We start from the raw sequence: 24,100 nt of genomic DNA on the forward strand, positions 1-24,100 counted from the left end.
CTCCTGCTCTTCTCGCCTTAATTGTAAATCTCTTTGGGGCAAGGAATCCATCTTTATCTGCATTGTGAAGCACTATGCATGTCTGTGGCCCTATGAATGTACTCATCCCAAGAAGTTCTCAATATAAGTTAACACTTTTTTTTTTCTTATTTTACATTGTCATATCTTGTGTCACCCTTGTGGCCTCATGTTGAGAATTCAACATTCCAACAGTGGAAGGGATGAGGTCCCCTCTGAAGCTCATCAATGAACTCTCCTTAATTGATCTCAGAAGTTTGTTGAGAGGCTCTATGGCAATTCCCTTCCCCATGTTCTGAGACCAAATACACTTCACTCTAGCAAGACTCTGCATGTACAGACCTGTTTATCTAACCTAAATCATTACAATGGCCCAGGGGAGCATTATAAGCTACCAAGAATACAGCATAACGGAGTCATAGCAGGGGTTAGGACATCTCCACAGGTCCATATCCCCACTGCACAATGAAGTGTATGATCACTGGCTCTGCGAACTAGCCAGTTTAAGAGAGGCCATGTTAGCTGGCAGTCCTGCAGGTATGTGTTATCTGTACACAGTTGATATATACACTTTGGTTAGCCAGAAGTTTCAGTTAACTGTTGTTAGGCAAACAAGGGATGTACTGTTGATTAGATTGAACTGTATCCCCCCATTTCTTTTCTTTGTTATCCTTCCACACAATACCGTTCCCCAAAGTGATCCAGTTCTAGCTGATCCATCCTTATATCATAAGAGCCTGGGCGTGGTTCCCTCCATAAATGGGCAACAATGATCACTACCTCAACAGAGAGAGTTGCTTAAGGAAGATATTAAAACACTTCTTTCCTAGACAAGGGACCCAGGGACTCAAATTCAGATCTCTTCTGTTGTCATTAAACTGCCTGGCCAGTACCAGTCATGTTTTTTTATTTATCATTCAAGTAATTTAATGTACCTGCCTTGTTCAGGTCAAAGCAATCCTATGCTTAAACTATTTAGCTATCCATGAAGGCTTTCTACTCTTTACAGTGACTTGTCTTCATGACTCATGTACCAAAAAAGCCTCATTAAAGAGGGAAATAAGTACTGCCCACAACTGTCCAAATGTTTTTTTAGATTGAAAACAACAAATCAAGTACAGTAAGATATTAAATACAATAACACTATAAATATGCAATATATGTATTAAAGCCAGTTATTTTAGTCAGAACATATGATCCTAAATTACCCTTTCCTGTACTAATTACCACAAACACTCATACACACATTATAAACAAGGTAAATGCTAATTATTTGTTTTGCATAAACAGTAAGATTACCAAGATTTCTGCTGGGAACGTCTATTTTTTAAGCAAGCATTCTTTCGGGGCAACTGACAGTTTTCATATTATAAGGTCACTAAATATTTTGGGAAGCTAACAGCAGCCTGTTTCATTGTGAGATGGGGGGAAATAATTAATCAACTGAAAAATTAAGAGGCTCTATCATTCCTCTGAGTGGATTTTCTTATCATCAGTACCGACAGAGTTTCTGTTCCCCTAGGGCAAAATGAAGATATACACACCATCGACAGTTCAGTCAAACTTTTCCTATCACCAGCAACCAACAGACTCTGCCTCAGATACCTCAAGCTAAATGATACACATTTTGGCTATATGAGGGTCTACCTTAGCCTTATCACAAAAGTCAGAGTTCATGAAAGAAACTACCCTTGACTTTAGCAAGACCTTAATCCTCCACACATTAATGTAGGAGTAAACTTTCAATTCTTAGATCCTTGTACTAGTTATACTCCTAATATTTTCACTCACAAAGATAACTCACATTAACACACGGAAGACGTTGTTCCAAATAAAAGGACTCTGAAAACTGATTGTTTGCCAACACAACCAATACTTATACCAATGGCAAGAGAACTTCAGGATACTCTAAAGGAATGTTAAATAAAATAAATCATCCTCATTCTGCCATCTCTTAGCCAGGTTCTGCACATACTGCAGTATAATGCGCGAGATGTTTACAATGCTCACAACAGCAGCGGTGAGGTGAGCAGCCTCCATGCATGCCGTGCTATGGCGTCTGCACGGGTAACCCAGGAAAAAAGGCACCAAATGATTGTCTGCAGTTGCTTTCACGGAGGGAGGGGCGACTGACGACATGTACCCAAAACCACTGGTGACAATGTTTTTGCCCCATCAGGCATTGGGAGCTTAAGCCAGAATTCTAATGGGCAGCAGAGACTGCGGGAACTGTGGGATAGCTTCCTACAGTGCATCGCTTTGAGAGTCGATGCTAGCCACAGTAGTGAGGACGCACTCCACCAACTTAATGCGCTTAGTGGGGACATACACAACAACTGTATAAAATCTATTTCTAAAAATCAACTTCTACAAAATCAACCTAATTTCATAGCGTACACATACCCTTAGAGCAAGCCTCTGTCACCTTGAGAAAACAATAAACCCAAATCTTCAATTTGGGGCTCTCCAACATACTGAGCAACACAATACTTAGCATGTTGAGTCCCCAGAAGAAAATGCTCCCAAGCTGTGAATGTCACCAGAATGGTTTCTAATTTATTTTAATGTAACATCAAAAATAAAACATTAAGAAACAGGGTCAAAATACTTTTTTCGTCCTTCTGACAGATGGAGCTATAATGCTTAAACTACCCAATGCAAAACATAGCATTTATTTATTTATTTAAAGCTGTACATTTGAGATGGAATTAAGTTGATTCACAGTGAAAGGTGTGATGTCATACTTTTGGGTGTGACAATACGTCCTATTGCCAGGAAACTACATTTGCAACAACACAATGTGGCAACATAAAGGAGTATGACAGTTGGGCGTCAAGTACTACATAGTCTTTATTCAAACTGGACCTGCAAATAGATAAGACCTCACATTACTGTTCAGAATATCTAGTTAGTTAAAAGTATTTCTAAATACTTTATTTCTACAAATCTGGTCACTGTCATTTAGTGCACTGAAGACCCTTGCATGCCAGGATGCTGCAAAGACACGCAATCCTTTACTTCAAAGTGTCAGCTTGATATAAAAATTCTATAATAAAGCAGCTTTAATTTTAAAAATTAACCTTGGAAATTATATGGAGAGTACAGCTATATAATTAGGATAAACTCCCCTTCTCCCAACCCAAAAAAGGTGTATGTTGCGTATGTAGATTACCAGTTACCATAAATACCTGCCAGATGTACCAAGACACAGAAAAATGAAATTTGAAACAAGTGAAAAAGATTTACAAATATCCTTCTTGGGCTCCTTGATACTCACTGAATTAAGGCTATTCTGCTTGGCTTCCAATTCCCTTTCGTTATTTCCCTTGTTACAAAAGAACATCCTTTATTACATTTCATGCTTAGCTACATGAATAGAATAAAGGGTGGTGAATACTTATGATTGTGAATCATCAGAACTACCAAATTTAGTTTTCTGCCAAAAGAAAAAACAAAATATCAAAATTACCAGAAGAAAGCCAAACAGGCAAGCTTTGCATATTACTTTAGCCAAGATACTATTCATATTAACATTAAGGTTCGTATTTCAGCATGACCCATAAAGTAAAACATTCACAGTTTATTACAGCTAAACTATGTCCTATAAATTGGTACTGAAGAAGAATTAAAACTGTGAGGAAGTCTACGTTTTACGCATGAGGAAACATAACTGAACAGAAAAGGGTAACAAATTTTACAGCAGCTAGAAATACTAGATTTAATTACTGAAGGGAAATCATGCAGAGAAGTTAGCTGCCTAACATGATTTATAAGAAATGCAAAATTTGAATGTGAATTCTCAGTTAATCAACAGAAACCCAGTAATAATCAGACCACTAGTTTTTGCAGTTCCATCTATGATGCAGACTACCACCAAGTTCATGAAAGCAAAAAACAGAAAAAAGTTACAATGGCACTCAACATTTTTAAAGGACTAAAACCAGGAAAAGCACTGGGGCACAGGGTTGGGGGGAGGAGGCATGGCAGGGGGTGGGAAGAGGTGCAGTATTTTAAAGGGCAGCTGTTTGCATCCCTGATAAAATGATTGGCCAGTCAAAGATTGCCACTGTATAGCCCTTGGATACATATTTATTTAGATTTATAGAAAAATAAAAAGGGTGCACTAGATGTGGCAATAAATTATAAAACAAAGCAAAATTAGAAACTGGAACACAAAACTTGCCCAATACCAAATCTGAGTACCTTCCAAAGCCCAACCCTGCAACAGCCTGCACAAATAAATGTTCTGAGACCGAACACAAATCACCAGATTTTCAAGGTTATTTACACAAGGATGACTGGATGGAAGCATGTAACTAACAGTTAAAGCACAGGAGTGAGAAACAGGACACCTGGGTAATATTCCCAGCTCTGTCAATTACTTAGTGTGAAATTTTCAAAAAATGCCTACGTGACCTTTGAGCACAGCGCCCATTGCCATTCAGTGGCACTTGTGGTCCCAAGCCACACATGTGATTTTAATATTTCTACTATCACTGTATAAACTGTGCAATCACACCCTCTGTGCTTCAGTTTCCCTATCTCCCATGGGCACTGGAACAATATTTATAGCAGGGTTGCTGATGATGGAAATCATGTGTTTTATTACTACTTCAAGCCCGAGCACCAGCACCACTTCCATCTGTAAAATGAAGATGATGATAATGATAATATCACCTCACTGGTCATGTCTGAGGCTTAATTAAATTGTAAGATGTGTGTATGTTCCACTCCCTCTGTGCACCACTATGCAGATCTACATAGCCATAGATATATCTTCTCAGAGCACAAAGGAACATTGTTGGTGAAGGAGGAGGACCAGAAAGAGCATAGGAAAATGGGCTGGTCTCTGTTGACTTCTTACAGCCAAAGAAAGCCTTATTCCACACACCCATCTCTCATCTCCAGTGTCTTCCTTTTCCTTATGTCTCCTTCACAACTCCCATTTGCTTAGGAGCAGATCCAGACCTAGAAGAGGCCAGAGCAAATTCTTATATGGCCAAGAGGAAATGATCCCAGTCACCAAAGAGAGGAATGACTCCTGGATTCTTTAGCTTCTCCTGATCCTGAGGGCAAAATTGTTCACATGCCTCATTCTATAACCTCTGTCACCACTCTTTTCTGCAGTGTTCACTTGCTTCTTCATCGGCAAAGAATTTCTTTCTGTATTTGTAATGGAGAAAGGATCACATACTAGGATCCCAATCCTTCTAAACATCTGGAATTTGACATCTACAGAGATGATGCATGCTCCATTACACTCCATCTCTGAATAATAGAATGGTAGGACGGGAAGGAACCTTCAGAGGTCATTCAGTCCAATCCCCTGATCAGGATTAAGTATTATCTAGACTATCCCTGACAGGTGTTTGTCTAGCGTGCTCTTAAAAATCTCCAATGATGGAGATTTCAAAACCTCCCTAGGCAATTTATTCCAGGGCTTCACCACCCTGATAGTTAGAAAAAACTTCCTACAGTCCAACCTAGACTGCCCTTGCTGCAATTTAAGCCTATTGCTTCTTGTCCTATCCTCAGAGGCTAAATTTTCTCCCTCCTCCTTGTAACAACCTTTTATGGACTTGAAAACTTATGTCCCATCTCAGACTTCTCTTCTCCAGACTAAACAACCCCAATGTTTTCAATCTTCCTTCATAGGTCATGTTTTCTAGACGTTTAATCATTTTTGTTGCTCTTTCTCCAATTTGTCCACATCTTTCCTGAAATGTGGTGCCCAGAATTGGACACAATATTCTAGTTAAGGCCTAATCAGCATGGAGTAGAGCAGAAGAATGACTTCTGATGTCTAGCTTACAACACTCCTGCTAATACATATCAGAATGATGTTTGCTTTTTTTGCAACAGTGTTGCACATTGACTTATATTTAGCTTGTGATCCACTATGACCCCCAGATCTCTTTCTGCAATACTCCTTCCTAGGCAGTCATTTCCCATTTTGTATGTGTGCAGCTGATTATTCCTTCCTACTTGGAGTTCTTTGCATTTGTTCTTATTGAATTTCATCCTGTTTACTTCAGATCATTTCTCCAGTTTGTCCAGATCATCTTGAATTTTAATCCTATCCTCCAAAGTACTTGCAACCCCTCCCAGCTTGGTATCGTCTGCAAACTTTATAAGTGTACTCTCTATGCTATTATCTAAATCATTGATGAAAATATTGAACTGAACCGGACCCAGAACTGATCCCTATGGGATCCCACTTGATATGCCCTTGCAGCTTGACTGTGAACCACTGATCACTACTCTCTGGGTTTTCCAACCAGTTGTGCACCCACCTTAAAGGAGCTCCATTTAGGTTGTATTTCCCTAGTTTGTTTTTGAGAAGATCATGCGAGACAGTATCAAAAGCCTTTCTAAAGTCAAAATACAGCACATCTACTGCTTCCCCACATCCACAAGGTTTGTTACCCTGTCAAAGCTATTATGTTGGTTTGACACAGTTTGTTCTTGACAAATCCATGCTGTTACTTATCAACTTATTATCTTCTACCTTTTTTCAAATTGATTGCTTAATTATTTCTGACATTATTGGACTCATGAAGAAGAACAATATCTCCTCTCTTACCCTGGTGTCTGTGCTTTCCCCTCTGCTTCTGCTCCTTGCCTGGCCTCTTTTCGCTCTTGCCTCCAGTGACTATCTAATACTATATACTTTACTTAATTATCAATCTCCTCTCACAATCCTTCGCTTTCCTTCCTCAAGACACCAAACCCTCCAGGAATCAAACCACAAAGTTTTAAATGGTGGGAGTGATATTTTGGCTTCCACTGAAACTGGAAGCCTTAATTTTTTAAAATGAAACCTTCTATTTCTGAAAATAATTCCACAGAAAATTCTGTCTTGGTTCCAGGATAGCCCAAATATGATGACCTTCAGAGCACATTGCAATGCCTATCTCTTTTTCCTGGCTTTGGGAAGGTAAAGATTTACGAGTGAGTAGTGGTAGGAACATAGCAGAAAGCCTTAAAAGCTGTTTTTGTGGTGGCCTATTGATGACTAAAGGTTATTGTAAGTTGTTTCAGAAGCACTAAGAATAAAAAAGGAATGTTCCTTCTATTGTTTATCCATCTAAATAAATAAAAAAATGACAGCAAATCCTTTCAAAGTTGTCAACATTTTGTGAATTCCTCTCCCTCATTATGATACATTGGGCATTCTTTCCCATTTAGGTTTGCTGCTATCTCTCAGTCCTGACCAGAAACAGTTGCCCTATTCCAGTGCTAAGCATTTTCTGAACAGACTGCCAATCACACCAAATTCTGTGGCAGTTTTGTGATAAGTGACTACAGTGGAATCTTGCCAAACAATTTCACTTGTGATTAAAACCAGGCTTGAGTCTATCTTTCTTCAAGGGAAATACTGTTGGACTAACCTACTTTGCCACAACATTCCTAGTCTTTCCCTTTCTTGGAGTTTTTATTATACACATCTGCTCATTTTCCTGGTCTGTTAAAGCAATAGCACAGTGTACTACACACACAAAAAGTCTAAAGATCAATCCATGACACAAACGTGACAAGCCATTCTGGGATTTCTGAACTTTGAGGAATGTTCTTAGAGGAGTGCATATGTGTGTAGCTAGTTATTTCTCCTCCATAGAAAGCTTACAAAGCTGATTTAACATCAAACGAAAATGAATTATATGGCACACTTCAATTTGGCATTTAAGTGTTACGGAATTCCAAAAGTTCTAACAGCTGTATTATTTTTATGCATATACAGAAATGATCCTATAAAGTTAGATTTTTCTAACACATCTTTCAGCAGCAGATGCACAGCAACAAAATTAACCCTGATAAACAAAACAAGACTGCTTTAATGTAATTCCTGGTTAAGTTCAAAATGATACGAGTTAAACCCCTCGAGCCATCATACTGAGATAGCACAGATTCAAAGCAACATCAACAAAGTGTCAGCCAACTGCTGTCCTAGAGAGATCAGGCATAAGCTATACTAACAATAAAGTTCTTGCTCAGCATACATTCCTGACAGACACCATAAAAAAAGGTGTTTTGTGACAGAAATAATGTTAATGGTGATGTTGCCATTGAATCAGTGTATTCATTCATATCCCATATTTGCATGACAAGGCCCAATGCTTTTCACATAGCTTCCCCCACACCCTCACTCTTTTCTTACAGTTTGCAACTGGAGAAAAAAAGGAAGCTGTTCTTCTAATCAATGACACCATGTCATGCATGGAGCTTCTGCTGAAATCCAGAGCATAAAATGTCAAGCATGTCCCACTCCAATGATTATCAGGCACTGAACTAAAAAGATGCAGTTTTCATCTCCACAGGACTGTTGCCAAACCCTGGATTGCCTTGATGTAATGAATGAAACATGCCTACTATTTCACCACCACAGAATGGTCCTATAGATATCTTACATCATCTTTGTTTGCAGGAGGAGTTATCTAGCCTAGATGAAGTGCAGATATGTTACTAAACAACGCACAACTTGATCTTCGGGCCAACACAGATGACCTTCAGACATAAGCACGGTCTAAAATAAATATGCTTTCATCTTTGGGAATATTTTGTTTAAATAAAGATTTAAGAGACAAACAACTTCGAAATACATTGAACACAAGCATGCCTTCATACACTTAATGTTTCACTTTAACAACAAAACCACAAGCAATATGGTGTTCCAGAAAAAAGACTAAGTTCCCTTTAAGTAGAACTGAAACTATATATGAGATATCACTAGTTTTAGGTTTAGTTTTTTTTGTTTGTTTGTTTTTTTAAACAATGGCATAATTAACAGAGTTCTTTTGTGTGTGGTTTTTTTAAGTAGTGCAACTCCAAAACTGCAGATTTGGTTAAATAGGAGTTACAAATAAGATTTGCATTTTTTGTTATAGTTCTATGAACATACATGTTTATATTTCATTTTAAAATTCTCCTAGAGTGACAAAAATAGCAATGCAACAAAACTGTATTGAGCCACATGAAAAAGTGAAATTCTTTAAAAAAGGATCCCAGATGAGTTAAATAAGCAAACCATATAATTTGCTGATGTAAGTTAACACTGGTAAGGAATTTTTTAATTGTGAATTTTATCTTGATTTATGACCCTTTATTAAAATAGTTTTGATGCTACAAAGCTTCATTAACACAAAACACTACACTATTATTTACTTGATGTAAGTAACTAAAGTATTGGTATGCTAGAGACTCCCTTTTTGCCCACCTTCCTCCTCCCAAAAAACAATATTATTTGTAGATTCTACAAGATGCTGAGCACTCCTGCTGGTTTCTGAGAATTCTGTACTTCCACTGAAGTCAGTGGGACTTGAGGATACGCAATACCTCCCAAACATTTTGCAGGACTGAACCTTAGCATTTGCTGGCACACAAGGTTTTTTACTTCTTACCTCAAATTCAGCATGTCTATGAATATCCTCTGCTCTCTGTCTACTCAGGATAAATTCTGCTTCATTTGCCACTCTCACTAAATGATCCTTCATCGTTTGGCTCAGCAATCTGTTGACATAAAATATTTAAAGATTAACCAGTGCTTATGAATTCCAAAAACTAATATCTGAAGAGGCTATTTATATACAAAATGTTTGAGCTTTGCTCCAAAATACCAGCCTTATTTTAACAAAAAAATTGAACAAAATTATTTTGTAAACAACTGATCTGCAGTTTTCTGGCAGCCTACTGAAAACATGGTTTCAAAAAGTTATCAACATGCAATACTAGAAAACACTCCAATCACAATACAAGATGCAAGTTCGTTTGGCTTCAAATATACATGTGTACAATGTAAGAAAACATCCCTGTATGCATATGCACATACTAAATGACACGGCAAATATTAAGAATGGTAATCAACACTTAACACAAACACTGTCATAGGATCACACTGGTCCATAAATAAAGAGTAGGATAGTGCACCTGTGACTCACCAGCTGACCCCAACTGGGCTTAAGAGAGGGTATCTGCAACATATAAATGGCAGAGCCTGATAACAAATGAAGTCAGGAAAAGAGCTGGTGAGACCTCTCTACGTGAGAGATCAGCAGGTGAGAACTGCTGGAGAGCAGGAGCTTGTAGCTGGTCCCTAAAGGAAGCTTTAGGTGGTTGTAGGTAGATTTGCAGCTCTGCTACCCTCAGCCTGACCCCAAGCCAGAGGAATGAGGGCCAGAAGGCAGCAGAGATAATTACCTGCTGACTTCTAATCCAGAGGGCTGAAGGCAAGGGAGCAGCAAAGGGCTTACCTGATGACACCTCCATGCTGGAGTAAGAAGGCCAGAGAGGGCTGAGGGCCAAATGTAAGAGGGATGCTCTCCTGCTTAGAATGAACTCCCAGCAGAAAGACTGTGGTTGTTCCTGCTGAAAAGAGCAAGGCTGCACTCCACTTAGAAGGGGTGGGATGGCTGCCCTTGCAGAAGGACAGGAAAGGACCAGTGAAGAGCCCAGATGTGACAGAAAACACCAGAGTGTGATATCCGATTTGCCAATGAAGTAGAGGTCATGGGATTTTAAGAACTACATGTAATGGGGTATGACAAATGGACAGTATTTGGGGGATTCTTGTTACAGATTATTTGCCCTTTGTTTTTTGTAACAACCAGCCCCAACAAGAGTTATTATTGAGGCAAGAAATCTTGTGTGGAGTTACTGGGCACTATGAAGGAGAGAAACTGAGGCAGGCAAGCCCATTGCAGTCTGCTGCTTGAGGGGGCTGTAATGACAAACATCCAAATACGTCCATTTACCTGTACACACCCAATGTAATTAATACACGAAAAGATAAAGTAATTATGAAATGCACCATTCTTCCCTCATAAATAGGGCCCTACCAAATACACAGCCATGAAAAATGCATTACAGACCATGAAATCTGGTCTTGTGTGTGTTTTTACCCTAAACTATACAGATTTCACAGGGGAGACCAGTTTCTCTCAAACTGGGGGTCCTGACCCCAAAAGACATTGAAGGTTATTTTGCGGGGGGTGGGGGGTGAGGTCATGGTATTACCACCCTTACTTCCGCATTGCCTTCAGAGTTGGGTGGCCGGAAAGCAGCAGCTGTTGACCGAGTGCCCAGCTCTGAAGGCAGCACCCCGCTAGCAGCAGAGCAGAAGTAAGGGTGGCAATACCATACCATAGCACCCTTACTTCTGCACTGCTGCCTTGAGAGCTGGGTGACCAGAGAATGGTGGCTGCTGACCGACGGTCCAGCTCTGCAGGCAGCAGTGCAGAAGTAAGGTTGGCAATACCATATCATGCCATCCTTACTTCTGCACTGCTGCTGGCAGCAGCTCTGCCTTCAGAGCTGGGATCCCGTCCAGCAGCCATCACACTCTGGTCGCCCAGCTCTGAAGATAGCGCCACCACCAACAGCAGCACAGAAGTAAGGGTAGCAGTACTACAACCCCCTACAGTAACCTTGCAAACCCCCCCCCCCCCACAAACCACTCCTTTTTGGGGTTCGACCCATACAATTACAAAACCATGAAAATTCAGATTTAAATAACTGAAATCATAAAATTTATGATTTTAAAAATCACCGTGAACTTGAACAAAATGGACTGTGAATTTGGTAGTGCTCTATTTATAAAGAATGTCTATAAAATGGAAGCTTTACATTAAATTATAAGTAATATTTTAAGGATTACAAAACATCCTCAGATTCATGAACTAAACGCTAAGACATATAGCTGTTCTAGTTTATACAGCAAATAAAGCTGTAATTCAATCTAGCATTTCTGAGGCCTTCATAAACTTTAAGAGCATAGCTTCAGCAGTTTATGAATGGCAGCAAAGCTCATGGTTGAATTACAGCCCAATTATGCAGTGAATTCATATATTGTTTCTAAAAACATTCATACAGATTCTGTTTTTAAATTAGTTAAGAGGAATTTATCAAGTTAAAATTGGCTATACAATGATGTACAATGGGGCAGGAGATATAAATTCTTTCAAGCATGCACCATATGAACCAGCAGAGAATATAGGTGAATTGTGTCAAAAATACAGTACACTATGATAAATATATTTTGTGACATTTTGTGCTTATAATATAGAAAACATCAATGCAATATCACACTTGTAAGACAAAAGGTGTCTTTGTGAAAGATAAAATAACTTATTCAAAGTTCACATTCTATCTAAACTCTAACTCACTATCCCCTTCTGAATATTCAAAACTTGCATACTATTTCTATGCATTTGGCTTGCTGACATTCTGTGAGCAAAGCAATGGTCTCAGAAGTGTTCCTCATACTCGTCAATACACATAAGGCTACAGCGGTGGGGCCCTAATCAAACAGACTGGAGCAACTGAAGATACTTTCCACAGCCTTAATGCCATCAGAATGAATAGGAGAAGAAAGAAGGAGAAACATCTTGGTCTTTCAAGAGCCAAGAGAGAGAAGCTGATATATTATTTAAAAAAGTTGACGTATCCGTGCTTATTTGACACTGGCTGCCTCTTCTGTCTCCTCCTAATTGTTCTGCTGTTGTTGTTGATCTCTCTCTGAAACTCCAGAAAATTGGGACAGCCTTTCCTCATATCTCTGCTTCTGCCTCATCTCATCTGTATGCTCAGCTGAAAAAAAAAAAAAAAAAAAACTTCTTTGCCTATTTTAACACCTCAGTGCACTGGTTAATGCCCTTGGACCAGGGGAGAAGATGAGAGAAACTTGGAGCAGGCAAAGACCTGGGAAGGGGTTCTCTGCACCCATCATGTGGATGATCTGAGAGAAAGACACCAGGATCCCGCTGGGGCAAACTCTCAGATGAAGAGGGCTACGAAGCCCTGGAAGAAGAGCTCTAAAGATGGTGAAGTCCCAGAGAAAAGACCATAAGGAGCAATGAGGCTGTCTGGGTTGCTTTGACTTCTTCAACATCACTGTTGCTGTGTTAAATAGAAGAAACCCTGAGGAAAAAACATTGAAAATGTGAAGCTGTTGGGAGCAAGGTTTCACCTTCCCAGAGGGGGTATAGTGAGGATTCCCTACATATATATCCCAGCTGGGAAGGTGAGACCAATATCTCAATTTCTCTTACCTTCCCTTGTTTTTGAATATCAATTTTACTCCAATAAGTGACTGTAAAAAGAGCTTTTTATTCAACAGATCTGCCACTGTGTGAATTCTTCTGCTTATATTAATGACAAAAATTAAGTTTTCACTGCTTTTTAATTCCAATAGCATTGCAGAGCCAAATACACCCATAGCTTTGTAATGCACATTTTATCCCTTCTAATGCTTCAAAAGAATTAACAAAATTCCAATTCCAAGGCAACGAGATTACAGAGGTGTAAAAGTGAGCACATAATTTTGGCCTGCTATTGAAAATGCATAAACAGTTCTGTTCATGCTTTAGAAGGAATAAATATACACCCTATTTTGACAGTGGTGCTACAAAAGTATAACAACTAACTGGTGACAGAATTTGAGCCCTCTTCCCCCAAATCTTTATTATTCGTTATGCAATAGCCAGAAATATTCATCTGGACTTTTAGATCAAAGGTGGAAGTCTGTAGGATTTGCTGTTGGAAAGATATCTGTACATTTATGATCAAGCTGCTGGTCACAGTGGTATCTTTGCAAGTTTGCTCCAGAGGTCACTGCAGCACAAACAGAACACTATGATGCAATTTTTAATTATTTTTCAGAGCAGACTCACACTTTATTTTCATACAAGAACATTACATTCTAAAGTTATTTGGTATATTGGATAAAGCTGTATAAAGCACAAAAACATTTTCATTGTATATATATATATATATATATATTATTTAATATATATATATTTATTATATATATATCTATAATATCCAAAAACAGCTTCAGGTTCTAGTCTTTGTCATATCCAAATCTCCCCATTCCAAGTCAAATAACCTTTGTTACTGTACTGACATACACTGGAGATTTAAAACTGGAATCTCAGGAAAATATGGTGCTTGATCTTAAGAAGTCTGATTATACTGAAATGTTCTGGGCAGGTGAAGCCTAGTTCATCTGGTGAGAAATAGGGTTGGTAGTAATTCAGAACTACATGGCACTCAAAGCAAAAGGCAACGTTATTATAGATTTTCTCAGCTGTTGTATGCTCAACAATATTTTGAGGCTTTATTGCTCTTGCATTACTCAAAAACTTGAGTTACCCTCTCCTTCGTCCTTTACATGAATGTCTCTTCCCTCTCCCCACCCCCCCGCCCCATACACACACACACAGTCCTTCAGCTTCTACAGGCACTATTCCACAGGGCAAGAAAGTGAGAGGTGGCTGCACTGGTATGGGTGAGAGGAAATGAGTGAATGGTTGTATGCAGTAAAGGATGAGGGTAAGAAAAAGTAAAAGAGGGAGAAAAAGAATGAGATACCTTACCCGGGCACACTCCCATGTTTTTCATTACAGAATCTGGTCATCCAGTTTTCATTAACAGCATGTCAGTGTTTGTCAGACTTAAAGTCTTAACATTAATGGCTTTAAAGCAGTTTCTTATAATAGTGGTTGAAAAGAAGTTTTACCAGGCCTCAGGAGTGATACACATTTATTTTCTTCACTGTAACACCTTTTTGGCCTGCATCAGTGGAATATCATTTTCTGAAATCTATTCTCAGCTGGTAGTTCATCTATCTTTTCTCCTCTGCTTCTTCACTTCTCACTAAGTACATTCTTTTCTTTGCTTTGTTAGCAGCTGGTCTTAAAGAATCTCAAGATTGTATAGTGATTTGTGGTTTGGATCTCTCTCTAGTATTACATGCTGAACTAACTGAGGTCAAGCCAGTCTCCACTCTGATGGATGAAGCTGGATGAGAATTACCTCTGCAGTATGCTAGCACTTCTAACAGAAGATTTCTAACAATTGACTTTAAATGTTATTTTTATATTGGCCTTTAAAAAAAGACAATTTTAGACTCAAAGCAGTCTTACAATTTGGACTGAGACCATAATGGAAACATTTCAATGCAAGTTTTTACTTTTACACGAAAGTAAAAAAAACAACAGAAAATCAGAGTTTAGAATAAGTGCTTATCAATATGAACTTTAAGCATATTAAATATTGTCCTAGGGATATGAAAGCAAAGATTTTATAGAATTTTTGTGAGGTGAGAGAAGGGTTAAACACATCGCTAATGTTTTTCAAATATCCATTTTGAAAACTTGAAAATATTTCCTTTGAACTACTCTTCAGTCAGGAAATTAGCCTTATAGGTTTTTAAAACTGACAGCATTGGCATACATGAGACAAATACTTTGCCCTTTCCCATTTCAATAAGTATTGATACTGGTCATGAGTATCACATGGAGATGGAAGTTAAAAATATTTGTTTAAAGGAATATTTTTAGACTGCCAGATTCACAGTTGTACCTACTACACCTAAACTATTATCTGCCACCAATACTATGTTCAAAAATATTGCCTCTGCCTATTCCCATTTGCATCTGTCCCACAAGCCTCGAGAATCTTCTGGTATGCAGTGTTCATTGGGGCCTCTCCCTCCCCGCTCACAGAGTATTCCCAGAGAATATAAAAGAAAGTGCCCCTCAATTCCTTCTCTATTTCAGGAATTTTTGACCTAAGACTGAATAAATGAAGAAAGTACGTAGGGAATGTGAATATGCAGAGGCAACACTCTCAAAGAACAAAAGTTATTGGTATGCAACTTCTCATATTTGAGTTATCTCTGTATGTTCCCACTACCAGGAGTTCATACAAGCCATACAACTCCCAGGAAGTAGTCTAAGAAGTTCTAGGTAAACAAGACAAGCATCAATTCAGGATGCTGGGTCAAAAAAGTATTAGAAGTGACAGCAATTTCACTCTGACTCTTACCTCAGTGATAGACAAAACTGCTTAAAAAGTGCCTGTAGAGGGTCAAGTAGTAGCTTTGCACAATTATATGGCTAAGACAGCACTAATGCATCATGTGAGTGCTGCTTTTGATTTAGTTGAGTACACATTAATAATTCCAAGTGGCTGATCATCTTGCAAAGTTTAAAAAAAGTTATAAGAGATGCTAGAGGAAAGAGGTAGGCTAGTGGCCTGAAAGACAGAAAACAGAGAGGATTTTAGACTGGAAAATAGGATGAGGACATAGACAAAACCACATTTTCTTTATGGAATACCTCTACTGGAAAATTAGAGGAGATTGCCCATCAGCAGGGGTGGAGCATTTTATGCTCTGCATGCACACCAACAATGCCCTGTGCAGGATGAGCACAGAGTCAGCTTTTCTTTCATTTTAGAAAGAAGACAAACTAAAAACAAATATCAATCTAAAAGGGCAGATGAAAAAGAAACTGATGAAAGCATCAAGGACAGATTATCCAGCAGGTTTTGGACTGCGTACATACCTGGTATGTTTTAGCAAAGAAAAATCTCCTGGAACATCAGGTCTCATTCAACCAAAGCCCAACCAGTCTTCACCACCTCTTTGAACAATGTCCCATGACTGAGATTTGTATGGTAGCAACCTGACAATCTGTTGGCACCTCATCCATTCCACCACACAGCAAATAGTCTCTGAGGCTCTGAACAATCTAGTTCTCTCTAAAAAGGACAATGCTCTAACAACACCCAGTATATTAAGTTTTGCTTTGGCTGGTGAAGAATGAGGTTTGAGGGAAAAGATCAGCAGATGACTCAACTAATCTAGTTGAAAGTCTCATACAACATTAGGCAGCAATTTTGGATGAGGCTTCAGGGTGACTTAATCCTTGTGAAAGAGAGTAAGGAGAATCTGCCATGAAGCCCTGGATCTCTCTAATCCTGGCGGAGATGTAGCGGCCTACGGGAAGTCTGCCTTCATGGAGAGGTGCTGGAATGAGCAGATATCCAAGGACTCAAATGGGGAACCTATTAAGTCAGACAACAGTACATTGATGTCCCAAGAAGGAGAGGGTTCTCTGACTGGTTGAAAGACATGGGTCAGTCCTTTAAGTAACTTTGTCATAGTTTGTGAGAGTACCATGTACGCTGTATTAGGGGTTGAATAGCCAAGATTGGAGCCCATCAGCGAGGTCTGTCTTCAGGTACCCCCATCTGCGGATGACTGTGTGGACGACAGAAGGTTTGAGGGACCACCATCAGCAAGGTATCTTCTGGGCTGGTCTGCTGCAGTGTTCTCATGGCCTGGCAGATGGAGAGCCACCAGGATGATATAATGCCAAATATTCCATGTCCACATGCCTATGACTTTCCAAGAAAGGGAGGAATGACAACAACCCTCCTTGTATGGTGATGCAAATACTTGCATGGTGAGGATCTGAAAAGGAGGAGCAGGAATGTCTTGGATGCCAGGTGAATATCTCCAAGTTCTAGCACTTTGAAAAGAAGCTTTCCATTGAATCTGTGGTTGACCTAGCTGTGCTCCCCACGCATTGATGGAGACATCCATAATTATAGTCTTCCACAGAAGGGATGCGGACTTGCATACTTGATCTGGATGCAGCCACCAGTCTAATGACAGGATTTCCCCAAGGAGGGAGACTGTCTTGTCCATACTGTCTGTTGAGCAGATCCGCTGATCTCAACAACCGTTGCAGAGGGTGAAGTCAAAGTATTGCACGGTAGTGTGATGTACCTGTATGCCACCATGTGTCCCAGAAGATTCAGACAGGTCCTGACCTGTACTGGACTGCTCTTGGAACTTCCATATATCTATCATTATGTGGCAACTCTGTGGAGGTATGTCTTTGCCAACCTGTGAACTCAATGTTTATTTTGGGGTCAGTGTGGATTTCTGTGCAACTCTGAGGCCAGGGAGGCAAAGAGGTCTAGAGAGTTTTTCATAGTGTGTTTGTGGCTTGTTCAGGGGATGAGCCCCATATTAGCTAGTCACCTACTGTAAGGGTACATGTGGATTTTATGTCTCTTTAGGTGGGCTGCCACTACACCAAGAACCTTCGTAAACAGATTGAGGGCTCTAGACAGGCCAAAGGGTCAGGACTCCATATTTGGTAGTGTGATGTTCCTACCAGGAATCATAGGTATTTTCTGATGGCTGGAAGTATCAAAACGTGAAAGCAAGTGTCTTGCAGGTCAAGAGCTGTCAATCAGTCCATGGGATCCAAGGAACGGATGAAAGAAGCTTACCATCCTAAATTTGGAACAACAAATGAAGACATCAGATGTCAAAGACCCAGGATGGTTCTCTAACCTCTTTCTTCTTTGGGATTTAGCAGTAGTGGGAGTAGAAACCTTTCCCACTGAACTCCTGAGGCATTTTTTCCACTGTTGTAAGAGGGAATCTATTTCTGGTATTAGAACTTGTTTCACAAGAAGAGTTCCTGAAGAGGGTCGAGGAGGGATTAGAGGGTGATGGAACAGTTTGTAACTAGACAGGTAACCCCTTGTTCACAATCTCAAGGGCCCACTGGTCCAGCCAAAACTTCTCCAAAAAATAGAAGTGGATGCCAAACTGAATAGAGAGGAGTGTATTAAAACTGGTCGTCCAACCAGGCTCGATGGTCCCATGGACATTGCTTTCTGGGCACCCTTTCCATTCGCAGGGCTGTTGAGGAGGTAGACAAACATCTTTGGAAGAAGCACGGCCTCTTCCTCCATGACTCTGAAGGATGAAATTTCAGATGAGGTCTGTATCCAAATGATGGTTGTTTCTGTCTCAGAGTTGGAACGTGTAAGTCCACAAAGCAAAGGATCGCTCTGGAATCTAAACGAGTGTAATGCCTCATCCGTGCCAGTACTGAATAGCTTGTTTCCCTGAAAAGGCAAGTAATTTATAGTTGCTTAGATCTCTCAAGGGATGCTAGACACCTGGAGCTGAAATCATCTCCTCACTGTTATGGCCATAGCCATGGTCCTGGCCACCATATCTGAGGCATCTAGTGCTGCCTGAAGTACAGTTCTATCAATGAGCCATCCCTCCACCCCAAGGGTTGATTTCAGCTCCTCTTGGTATTCAGATGTGAACATGTGTGTCACTGAGGATAGTCCATACCCCAACAAAATGTCATACATTGCAAAAAGAACTCAATAATTAATTACTCTTAGCTGAAGGCACACCAAGGAATTAACAAACTTTCCAACCAAAAAAGCACAAGTTTTTTGGATTTTTTTCCCTGCTAGTCTGTTTTTCCTGAACTGCCAGAATGATCAGGGATCTAAAGGCGGGATGATGAAAGAAAAACTTGTATCCTTTCACCAGCACTTGGTATCTCCTGCCTGTGCATCTGGAGGTCACAGGGGCAGACACAGCAGTGTGCCATATTAGCTTTAAAAGTTCTAAGAGACTTTCATTAAATGGATAGGGACATTCTACCAGACAGTAAGGGTTGAATAATTTCCAAACGCTTATACTGCTTTTCTTGGACTATCTCCAGAAGGATACCCAACGTATCCAGTAACCTTCTCAATGGATCTTGAAATACCTTCAGCTAGACCAAGGAGGCAGTGGAGGGAGGATTAGTCACCTTATCAGAAGATGAGGACAAAATGGCCAAAGAATGTTGGTGGTGGGGACAGTGTCCCCACTGAGCTCTTGTTCTACCTCCAGTAGATGTTGGTGTCCTGGCATCTGGGCTGGAACTAGTTGCAGTAGCTGTTGTGGGGAAGACAATCTCATTCTGGAGACTGCTGATGAAGCTGGTTTCCTGACATATGGGTTGATACCCCAAGAGAACCAATAAGGCCCAGGCCAGTAGGCACACTCTGGGGAAACAGGACACATAGGAGGGTACCAGCTTGATGATTTTCTTCTGGATTTTGAAGTTTTACAGGTGATTCTCCTAGGGATTCCTCTCCTCTACTGTGTCCCATTGGGTTGTAAACACAGGTGATGGGTCATATTCTGGTGAGGATGGTCTGCTGCACTTCCTTGAGGAGATAAAATCTTCCTCAATAGGTAGGGCATGCCATTCCAGCATCCCTTGCCCAGAAAGGTCTATGTCTAATACCAATTGGTGACGAGAGTGACCTGGTATATTAATTGTCTCTTTCAGTCTCTCCAAGAGTGGAGACTCTGGGTATCAGTCCCACAGCAAAGTCCACCAGTACCGAGAACAGGCTCAGTCCCAGTGAGACTTTTGCAATGAGTCTGTTAGTGCTGAATGCACTGCCTGCACCTCGGTGGTTGGTGCCAAAAGTTTCCTTTAACCCCACTGTAAGTCCTGACAATATATTAACCATTTATGTATGACAGTTGCACACTGGATTACTACCTTTGTCTATCTTGTCACTAGCCCTTCGGTTTGTTAGCCTGATCAGAACAACAAAAAATGTGATCCATTCTTTAAAAGGCCTACCTATATTCTGTTCCAGAAAGCACTCTATACAGTGAATAATTGTTTTACCAATTTCCGATATAGATTTTCCCTTTTTGTTACCAAATGAACACTTAAGTGACCAAGTATGTGATTCTGTACTAGAAAGCACTGACCACATTTACAGAGTTAATGGACTTGATCTAAGGAAATGTCAGCCATATACTTTTATACAGAAACGACATCCTCAAACAGACGAGAACAAGAAACTACATGTTAAAACAATAAACACGATTTTATAGGTAACATAATATTACATTTATTTAATTGCATTTGTTACAAAAAGGTATATTATTAACTAAAAATGTCTACAGTTAACTTAGTAACAGTCTCAGTTTATCATGACAGTCACCATTGCCATTTTAGTCTGTTTTAACCCGAGTTTGTCAAGTTAGCCTGATAGAAAGTTTATAAATAAGCTATTCAATACAATTTATTAATTTTTTGGTTTTCCTGAATCCAGAGTCTAAAACATGCCCTCAGGAAATTGACTGTACAAATGCTCTGTACTTCAGTGAATTGTTTTCCAGTGGGCTGAAAGAACGTAGTGGGATGCACCACATTTTTTATTTTCTCCAGAGAAAGGAATCTAGGCATCAAGTGTTAAAGTTTTGTTTTAGTTTCAAATAGCCTTTTTTTGGCACTGCATATGCTAAGGTTTTTTTTTTTTTTTTTTAAACTCAAAACAATGTTCATATTGTTTCTAAAACAAACGCAAAAAACTTTATCATGACCTAGTCTTTTCTGTGGTTATTCTCTGACAGGAAGGTATTCCCAAGCAGCTGTTTGAGTCTTTAAATGGCTAGGCTAAACTTTTAGAAAGTAAGTGTCTCAGATAGACACCTAAATTGATACTTGTTTATGGAAATAAAAGTGGCATTATTTTCCATAGGTGCTGAGGAACTACAGCTATCATTAATGTCAAAGGCAGCTGCAAGTCCATAGCATCTCTGCAATTCAAGGAACTTATTTAGATGCCTAAAGTAAGATTTAAAGTGTCTACTTTTCAGTACTTAATGTTGAAAATTTTGGCTTTAATTTTTAGTTTCCATTTGATGTAACAGTATTAACATTACTGGAATGCAACATTTAGCTCCAAGAATAGCCTACCACTTTCCAAAAGAAACATCACTGCTTTACCTGTGTCAGCTACATAGACCATTATTAAAGCACCAATTCTCATTCTTTTAACATTAGTTTAACCCCAAGTAGAATATTTTTCATCTCAGAGTGTGAAAATTTACAAACTAAATCAAGAAACCACACAGCAGAGAGATCGTTCAAGTATTTGCATGAGAGCAAAGGTTTTCTGCTAAGCTAAGTCAACAGTAAATTTATCAATAGGAAAACAGATTTTCTTACTAGACACATTTCAGAGTAGCAGCCGTGTTAGTCTGTATTCGCAAAAAGAAAAGGAGTACTTGTGGCACCTTAGAGACTAACAAATTTATTAGAGCATAAGCTTTCGTGAGCTACAGCTCACTTCATCGGATGCATTTGGTGGAAAAAACAGAGGAGAGATTTATATACACACACACACACAGAGAACATGAAACAATACCAATGCCATTGTTTCATGTTCTCTGTGTGTGTGTGTATATAAATCTCTCCTCTGTTTTTTCCACCAAATGCATCCGATGAAGTGAGCTGTAGCTCACGAAAGCTTATGCTCTAATAAATTTGTTAGTCTCTAAGGTGCCACAAGTACTCCTTTTCTTTTTACTAGACACAGTAAGTATATTTAACAGCTTTTAAGACCAGAAGGGACCATTGTGATCATCTAGTCTGACCTTCTGCGTAACACAGGCCAAAGAACCTCAACCAGTAATTTCTGTATCAAGCCCATAACTTCTGTTTGAGCTATAGCATATCATTTAGAATCATGTTGAAAGACTTCAATTGCACCCAGGGGCGTGCACAATGTGGGGAAAGCAGTGATGGACACAGAATAATCAGTGGGGGGGGGGACACAGAACTCCTCCTGCTTCCCCCCCCCCAAAGCGGTAAAATTTAAATTCCTGTGTGTGCCCCAACTGCACCTCTGTAGCATTTTAGTGAAGATGCTACCATGCCAATGGGCAAGCTTTTCTCCCATCAGCGTAGTTAATCCTCCTCCCAAGAAGTGGTAGCTATGTCAATGAGAGAAGCTTTCCCATCGAAATAGTGCTGTCTATATGGGAGTTAGGTTAGTATAACTAAGTCACTATGGGGTGTTGATTTTTCACACCTCTGAACAACGTAGTTATACTAATAGAGGTCTATAGTATAAAACTGGCCTTCAAGTGATTCAGAATGTACCACATCCCTAGGTTACTTCTTCCAATAGTTATTTACACTCAGTTTTTAAAAACTCTGCTTTATTTCTAGTCTGAATTTGTCTAGCTTCAGCATCCACCATTGGATCTCAATGTGCCTTTTTTTCCTAGATTAAGGAGTCATATACTATCAAATCAATTAATCTCTTGGAGTAACTAACCAGATTGACTCTCTCTCACCAGAAAGCAAGCTTTCTAAACCTCAAACCACTCTTATAGGGTTTTTTTGGTTTTGTTTTTTTTTTTAAATATTTACAATTTGTCAACATGTTTTTTGAAGTGTGGACACCAGAACCGGACATAGTATTCCAGGAATGGTCTCACTAAATGCCATCCACAGTGGTAATACAACCACCATATTCCTACTTGATATTCCCTGCATATACATCTTCAAATCTTGTTTTCTCTCTTAGCTACAGTATTGCACGGATTGCTCATGTCCAACTGGTTGTCTACAGTGACCTGTAAATCCTTTTCAGTGTCACTGCATTCCAGGATACAGTTACCCATCCTATAAGGGCGACCTACAATCTTTGTTCCTTGAAGTGTGATCTTGTATTTGGCTGTATTAAGAAGGCATGTTAAATGACTTCATCTTGCCATTGAAAACAGTTGACTCTCTGTAACTGTTATTTGCCACTTCACCAAAATGTCCACCATCTGTAAATCTTACCAGTAATAATTTTATGTTTTCTTCCAGATCATTGATAAAGATATTGAATTGTATTGGGCTGAGAGTAGATCCTTGTGGAAACCGACTAGAAACACTGCCACTGGATGATGTTTCCCATTTACAATTACTTTTTTGCAATATCCATTAACTAGTTTTTAATTCATTTAATATGAGCTACATTCATTTTATAGAGCTTTTTTTTTTAAAAAAAATCAGAATGTAAAGTGGAACTAAGTCAAATGCCTTACAAAAGTCTATTATATGAATAAAACTTGTAACCTCACCAAAAAAGAGAGTTTGACTAGACCTATTTCCCATACAATCTTTTGTGCCTCTCGTACTTAAAGTATTCTCAGCTTTTCTTGTCCAAGGAAGTCAGGCCCACTGCTCCTTAGGTTATGGGTCAGGTCCCTTCCTTACTATCATCATCGGCAGCTACAGCTGTCAGTCAGGAAGCAAGCAGAGTCATAGGACTCTTCCCCCTCCAATTCCTGGTCAGAAATAGATCTGTCATAATTACAAAAAATGTGTGTGTAGAACAGTCAACTCACCAGCCAGCATGCCCCTCAGAGCATCTAGCCAACAGCTATTCCAGCTGTAGTGGGCTGCTATTTCTCGTGACCCTCCAGCTATGTCAAATTTTAATTCCACCCCTTCCTCCTCAGATAGCTTTGCAACATCTTTGCTTGCTTCAAGAGCAAAGTGAACTACTTAAAAATGCCAAAGGTATTCTCTGTCAGCTCTCCCATTTTTATTTTTCATGTCACCGAGTGTTCTTGATTCCATATAATATACAAAAATAGCATCTCTCACGAAAAGCTTAC

The 24,100-nt window shown here is 39.5% G+C and overlaps 1 protein-coding gene across 8 annotated transcripts in view; it reads right to left on the minus strand.

Annotated features, from left to right (window-relative positions):
* The window catches only part of LRBA (LPS responsive beige-like anchor protein), a 555,352-nt gene that overhangs the window by 340,678 nt on the left and 190,574 nt on the right, over positions 1-24,100 (minus strand). For all 8 annotated transcript variants that reach the window (XM_043513125.1, XM_043513123.1, XM_043513124.1 and 5 more), the window contains exon 36: positions 9,417-9,525. In XM_043513125.1, coding sequence (XP_043369060.1) covers positions 9,417-9,525 — 109 coding nt within the window. The remainder of the gene's footprint in view (positions 1-9,416; positions 9,526-24,100) is intronic.

This window comes from Dermochelys coriacea, chromosome 4, assembly GCF_009764565.3.
Source record: "Dermochelys coriacea isolate rDerCor1 chromosome 4, rDerCor1.pri.v4, whole genome shotgun sequence".
Taxonomy (NCBI): domain Eukaryota; kingdom Metazoa; phylum Chordata; order Testudines; family Dermochelyidae; genus Dermochelys; species Dermochelys coriacea.